Source organism: Lactuca saligna, chromosome 6 (assembly GCF_052625555.1).
Source record: "Lactuca saligna cultivar CGN05327 chromosome 6, ASM5262555v1, whole genome shotgun sequence".
Lineage (NCBI taxonomy): Eukaryota > Viridiplantae > Streptophyta > Magnoliopsida > Asterales > Asteraceae > Lactuca > Lactuca saligna.
The window spans coordinates 32,086,437-32,094,045 of record NC_136422.1 but is presented as its reverse complement, the minus strand read 5'-3'; the positions used below and the strand labels follow the sequence as shown (position 1 = coordinate 32,094,045).

The following is a 7,609-nucleotide window of genomic DNA, read 5'->3' as shown; positions in this document are numbered from 1 at the left end:
ACAACATAAAACATGAATACGATATTACAACCAACACATAGTCACGGATATCATTTTGTATTTTTAGGCAATTAGTTTTAATACTCATTTTTTCGTATTAAAATCAAATCAAATCAAATTTTATTTGATTCAAGAAAACAAATTGGTATAACTTTTATTTCATTTTTACTTTATCTTGCTAAGGACCAATTTACTTTGAGCGTTGTATTAACTACCAACCCGTTTGAAGATATTTGAACCGAAAATATCTTCAAACGAGCCACAATTTCCAATTCCATAGCCTGTTATTTAACTAATTATTCAAGTTTCTGTGGTATCTTCAGAATTTGCTTTTTCTCTTAGTGTCAAGACTCAACCCAATTTAAGCAAAAGTTAAGTACTAAAAGGGAAAACTTTTTGGGTACCCATTTTAGGTATATCCAAAAAACTAAAAGCATAACAATGGTTATAAAAGGGTTTTTTTTTGGGCAACCATAAAACTAAGTCCCCAAAAAGGGTACCTTTTTAGATGCTTTTGACTTAACAATTCTCACTTTCCAAACCCATTTTGTAATGACATTTGAGTTTTCAAATGTAAGAAGAAGGAAAACTGGAGGCAAAAAGAAGTAATAAAGTGATTATTACCATTAGAAAAGCACAAACAAAACTAACAATAGTGCAAACATCTCACAACAAAGAAGAAGATACTGGACACTAACATGATCATATTATAACTCGAATCTTTTCATAATCTATTCTCCAGGAACTGCAACACCTTGCTTCAGTTTCTCCCTCTTCAACTTCTTCTTGGAGACTGGCTTCTTTTTTCTTGGAGGTAAAGTCTTCTGCGCATACATGTAAAGCACATAGTTTCCAACAAGAAACGTTATCAGTAGTCCTCCCACAACAAGCAAAACGATCAATCCTGGGTTGAATCCCTTCGCTTCCACAACCTTGAGAAAACAATGATCAAGCATCAGTTTTTATGATGTTTTAGCAGCGAATCAGAGGTCCAGAAAATGATTAACACAAGTAGATTCACTTGTTATGATGGAGAAATGAGAAGAAAGAAGGGAAGAAACAGGATATAACACGAATTAAGCATAATCACAGATTCAGAAGAAGTTCCAGACTTGATTGAATTAAAAGCGTTGAATATCTAAACAAGAACAGACTTATCAGGTTCCAATTATAATGCGAATGAATTGATATAGCAAATCGGAGTTTCAATTCAACTTAAAATACCTCAAATTTCACTCCCTATTGAACTATTCGAGCTCGCATTCATTACAAGTACAGGGTTCACATCTTCCACAGATCAATTGACTAAATCACAACGATTACGCATCGCAGAAGAAGGGAATCGGTTAAGTACATAAAATCAACTCAATTTGGAGATAAACAAACGAATGTTCAGCATGAGTGTAGTCATCGGTTAAAACATGCTTAGAACCCTAGATTAGAGCACGAGAAACCTAATGGATCAAAACTAACATATGCAGATCTAAGAACGTTTTGAAAAATCATCACAGATGGTTGAAAGAATGAAAATTGTTACGAGATCTGAAAATGAAAAGAGAAGAAAAACTAACCGATTCTTGGTCCATCAAAACGGATTTGAAGATGGAGCGAGAGAAAATGCGATTTGGTGAGATCGATATCTTGAAAACGCGTTACGGAGAGTCCTAGGCGATCTATATGGTTTCTGTTTAGTTGCGTCTTTGTTTGCTTCTTACAAGTTTGACCCTTGGACTTTATATACTTATGAATCACACCCAAATCTTTGTTGTATTGCAGTTTCTTCCTCAAAAAATTATTTAATTGAATCATTAAGTTTTAAATATTTGTTTAATTACAATCAACACTATATATGAATAAACAAATAAAACTAGATTAAAACAAACTAATTAATATCATATGATGCAACCGGGTAGGGTATACAAGGTTTGAGCAGGTCTTTGGGTGATATAAACCTAAACAGAAGTTGAGAACACTTAAAGAAAAAAAAAAAAAAAAAACAGGGTTCATCATACTCCAAGAAACATCGTGGAATATATATTGTTGGTCAAGTTAGTATATGATGAGATAGATATGGAAAATTTAGGTAGATATAGTCTGAAAAGAGGTTACCTCTATATGAGATGACCCCTTATGTTTATAGGTTTTTTTTTTGTATACATGGGGTTTTGGGATCGAAAATGGTAGGTTCGTATCAAGGATGAAGTGATTATTTTCCCAATGTGTGTGTTTTGCATGATAATGATGTTTTTTGTCCAACTGGTGTTGTCTACCGTTACAACGTTTGTTTATTGTTGTTTTTTAAAGTGCTTATTATTTTTTCCCCATATTTTTTAAGATGTTTTTGCGTTCCCGTTGAATTTCTTATGGGAAATGTTTGGATGCATTGCATTCCTACACAACACTATAGTGAGGGTACCATACTAAGTCTTCTCAATAAAAAGCATGACGTCGTGTCAAATGCGTAATGTCTGTAAGTTAGTGCTAGATTATTTAAGTATTATAATAAAATTTATTCATGTTATTGAATAATTTAATCATCGAATAGAATAATTGTTAGTCGTGCGCGTTACAAGAATATAAAGATCATTTTTCACTAAGCAATAGAAATAACATTTTCGTTAAAATATTATTTATGATAAATAATCTTGATAAAGTTGTAGTAGTCACAATGATGATTCCATAGGTGTAAGGAATGCTCAAATATGACTTCGTGTGAAGAAGTTACGATTGTTTGAAGGTTTGCGTTCAGCCCTATATGGCAGAGTACATCGTAAAATACGAATCAGAGATATGTTGATTATTAGCCTAAGTAATTCAAACGAAAGTGGTAGTAAATGTAAAAGCAAGAGCGTGCATATATAGAACACTTAAATCTGACTTTGTATGAGGAAGTTATGATTTTTTGAAGTTTTAGTATAACAATGTGCGACACAAAATCGAAATTTAAATCGGTTGACTTTTAGTCAAAGCAATGTAAACGAGAGTTGAAGATCTCGTAAATATGAACTCGTCGATATAAAGACAGTCGAAAACGGAGTTCATATGAAAGAGTTATGATTTTTATACGAATTTTAATAGTCTAAGCCCTTTAAAAGTATAAAATTAAAAGTAAAGTGAGAATTAACCCAGAGAGTCTAAATGAAAGTTGCAGTGCTCATCGATAGTTATGGGTGGATATAAAGAACGTCAAAATGGATCTCGCATGAGAAAGATATGACTTTTAGAAGAAAAATAAAAACTCGCATGTGTGGAAGGGGAACAACGTGTATACCTTCTAAAAGGGGGGGGGGGGGGGGGGGGCGTTGGCCATTCTACACCAGACACGTGGCAAAACCGGAGGAACAACGTCTATGACATCACTAATTTCACGGCTAAAAAAGACCGATTTGTTTATGGTGTATTTAAAAATCAGAGTATCCTTTTGAAGAATAATATTGCGGAATTTGTTCCCAAAATATGATAAAGATATTATCAAAGTGTTTCCGAAGAAATGTACTTTAACTATATTAAAAACGTTGGGATTTTATCATCAATACAATACATAAGCATAAACGGAAATAACATAAGCCTTACAAACATCTATTATTCTAATGGCCTATAATTGATAAATCTCTCGTATAATCATCACACATATGCTCTTGTGCCACTACCTGTAATACAAGAAACTGAGTGGGTTAGGCTTGGGAGTCTGGTGAGCACATAGGGTTTTCAACCCACAATAATCAAATTCTTTATTTTCATCAAATCATTCAACACGAATACTCGTTCCCGTTATCCACACTCTCTGTCCCTAAAGCATCTAATTCAAGGGACCTATCCTGAGGATCATCTTCGGGATAGATAATAATGCTCAGGAGATTCCTTAGCAATATATGTGAGTAAGACAACCATGAGGGGATGGAGTGCACCTGGTAGCACTTAGTTCAAAAATACCTACAGGTTGTGAGTCTACCAATGTTCCACTGGACTGTCTAGAATAGTCTGTGGTCGTCATCTATACTCTGATAGACAACTCGATCATATTTAAAGTCAAGGCCTCTTATCATCTATTTCATCTTTGATCTTTCATCTCTCATCATATATATCGTCTTTCATCTACCCATCTTTACCCAACATATTTATAGGTAAAAAATTCATATACGGTTTAAATCAAGTAAAACATTTATAAAGCGTTCATCTTGCATAGATATAAGGAACACAGATAAAAGGCACATATAGCATGTAACTTATCTTAAATACTTCATATATATGTTGGATTAGGTGTCTAAGCCCATAACTATAATTGACATGTACTTGACCCAAGAGTAGCATAGTTCATTTGGGTTGCCTTCACCAGAACAATCTGATAGGATGGATATTTGAGAAAGAGACTATTTATGATTTACTAATATATTATAAGTATAATATATTAATTGAGTAATCATAATATTTAATTAGTATTGATCAAGAATTAATTTGGAATTAATTTAGTGATCAAAAGAGACTAATTTAATTAACATAGATTGATTATGTAAATCAGTGACATATATATATATATATATATATATATATAGATATATATATATATATATATATATATATTATTTGGGCTATTGATCCATGATGGGATAAGTTGATGTAAGTATCCATGAAGAGTTATCCCACATGAGATAGGGATCATAACCTAAGTGTATGGATTAGGGTTTACCCATGACCCTTAGAATCCTACACTATATAAATGTTACCCTTTAGCCAAAATTGGACACCTAAGTATTCTAAGAGAATCATAACCGATTTTAGAGTGTCTAGCCTCTCTCTCAAAGTCCTCCTTCGTTCATGGTGTTCGTGAGCCATTTGAGGCATCACACTTGAGGTGCTAAGCTCTTGAAAGGCCAAAACTACAAGCTACAATAAAGAGGTACTCTTCTAACTTGACTTTATGATTTATATCTCAAAACAGTATGCTAGTTGTAGGCTTCATGCTTTGGAAAATTTATTGCAATTATAACTAGAGAAAACTTAGATCCAAAGCTATTAGGGTTGTATGTGCACCATAGGAGTGTTATAGTACACAAAACCCAACAATATACGTGTAAGATGAAAGTAACTATGCACTCATTTGGTAAAGTGATGACTCGAAGTTCGGACAGTGCTTCGCTTCTAGCAACTATCTTTTCCTTTGACGTAACCTACTATCATTATCACTAAGTCTTAGTCTAATACTTCTTGTGATAAATTATTTGTCTAAATTCATCATTAATTCAAAGTCAATTGATTTATAACTTATAAGGGACAACCAAGTAAGATCATATCGGAATTAAGATCCGTTTGGTATACATTGTATATTGTTTGGAAAGTCCACTTTAAACACCTCACTAAATCTAGCATTGTCATCTTCCCTGTAAGTAGATCAATTAGTGTAATGACTTGGAATCACTGATAAATCTCGTTTAAAGGTTTATAATAGCGATAATGAATTTAAACATAAGTTATACTTAAAGCACGGTAAGCATAACTTAACTTACAGGTGGTTTAGCGAAAAACATAGAACTCCAAGGTCAGAACTTCGTCAATGAATCTTTCTTCTAAAAAGATTCTTGTAGCACTTCACCATTCACCTTACTATACTAAAACTACAGAAAGAGAAGTCGCATCATAAGGGACCGACATGCTCGAGTATAAGAAGAGAAAGACTATTGAATCAAAAGAAGGGTGCAAGAACTATGAGAGCCTAAAACCCCATATTTATAGTAATTGAATTTTCAAAAACCACCATTTATAGTTACATAAACGACCAAACGCCACATTATAATACTATTTTAAATAGATATAACGATATTTGTACTAAATTAACGTCAAAAATATTCAATATTAGTCTTATATCGATCGCATCGATGATACCTTTCTGATGATATATATATATATATATATATATATATATATATATATATATATATATATATATATATATATATATATATATATATATAGTTTATACTTTATTTTACTACGTATATATGCTATTATAAATTATAAATTATAACTTGTTCATACGAACTAAGGTTTTTCCGTTCTTTATATCCACGCGTAGCTATCGACGAGATCTATACCATTCGTTTAGAATCCGTCGGCTAATTTTGACTTAATTTTAAAGTTATATTTTAACAGGCTTAGCCAGTTAAAGTCTGTTAAAAAATCATAACTTTATTATCCGACGTCCGTTTTCGACTGTCTTTTTATCGTTAAGCTCCTATTAACGAGAGTTTCAATTCTCGTTTAGATTCTTTCGGCTAAAAATCGGTCGAACTAAAATTCGATTTCTGAGTTGTATACTGCTATGTTTAATCATAGAAAAATCATAACTTTCTCTAACGAAGTCAGATTTAAATGTTCTTTATATGCACGCTCTCAGTTTGACGACTACTACGACTATTGTTTAGATCACTAAGGCTAAAATGTATTTTATTAAAAATTTACTTTTTACATTACGCTGTGTCATGTCGGTTTAATTGCGAAACTTCAACAGGTCATTACTTTTTATTTATAAGTCGGATTTCAGCGTTCCTTATATCTCCAGAATCCTTATTACATATACTATAACTTTTTGTTAAGATTTTCTGTCTTAAATAATCTTCTATCAAAAATTCTTTTTTGTTAAGATCTAAAATGTAGATGTAGAATTATCACATCTACAATGCTTTTTCCATGAACAATGTTATATTTCTTTATATATATATATATATATATATATATATATATATATATATATATATATATATATATATATATATATATATATATATATATAAAATGCATAAATACTTCTTATTGTGGTTTTTAAAAACGTATCACATGTCTTACCTGTAATTGTTATTTGATAGATTTAAGGATAACATGGTAATTTTGTCATTATGCTATGTCCGATCCAAGTGGTACCAAGCGACATACAAAAAGTTATTTTAATTCAGTTCAGTTCAGTCCAGTCTAATACAATCCAGTTTTGTTCAGTTCAATTGCGTTGGTATACCAAACGCTACCTTAAGGTCTATATCATTATCCTATAAAGTTCTATTTTTTAGTGTCTATAGTATGTATTATATTTTAGCCTGCTAAATTTTTTCACATTTTTGTGTAACATTTAGTAGCTGATACAATCGATTTAATTTTTTGTTTGTTGATCTTTTCTTTTCATTTCTCTTTTTTTCTCAGTATATATATATATATATTACAGTAGGACGCGACAACTGTTTTTTTTCTTCTTTTTTAACCAAAAGTTATATGGGACGTATCTCACAACTCTTTTGCAGTTAAACTCGCGAAGGATGACATTGAAAGTGCCTTAAGTTGCATTCATTCTTTAAGACGTTGTATTTAGATTTAATGTGTAATGTACATTGGATTTTAGTTAAGCATCTAAAATAGAGGAATTAGTTGTGAGTAGGATTCTAAGAATAATTTTATGGCAAGTGAATCCAATACAGTCCCCCAATCAGAAGGCTCAGTAATGGCTTACTTGACGGGTTTATTATTCACAAGTTTAAAAGACACAATTTTTAGGAAATTATATATCTTCCTACTAGTATTGCTCTTGTATAAACATTTATTTATTTTTCTTTTTGGTTACACAAAC

General features: G+C 31.6%; 1 protein-coding gene across 1 annotated transcript; it reads right to left on the bottom strand.

Moving 5' to 3' along the window:
* Positions 1 to 606: 606 nt before the first annotated feature.
* Positions 607 to 1,691, bottom strand: LOC144999652 (DNA-binding protein S1FA2-like). The gene is made up of 2 exons (XM_078958774.1): positions 1,572 to 1,691; positions 607 to 932 (listed from the first exon to the last, which is right to left on the bottom strand). The coding sequence occupies exons 1-2, from the start codon at positions 1,584 to 1,586 to the stop codon at positions 732 to 734; spliced, it is 216 nt and encodes a 71-aa protein (XP_078814900.1). The 5' UTR covers positions 1,587 to 1,691; the 3' UTR covers positions 607 to 731.
* Between the last annotated feature and the right edge of the window lie 5,918 nt (positions 1,692 to 7,609).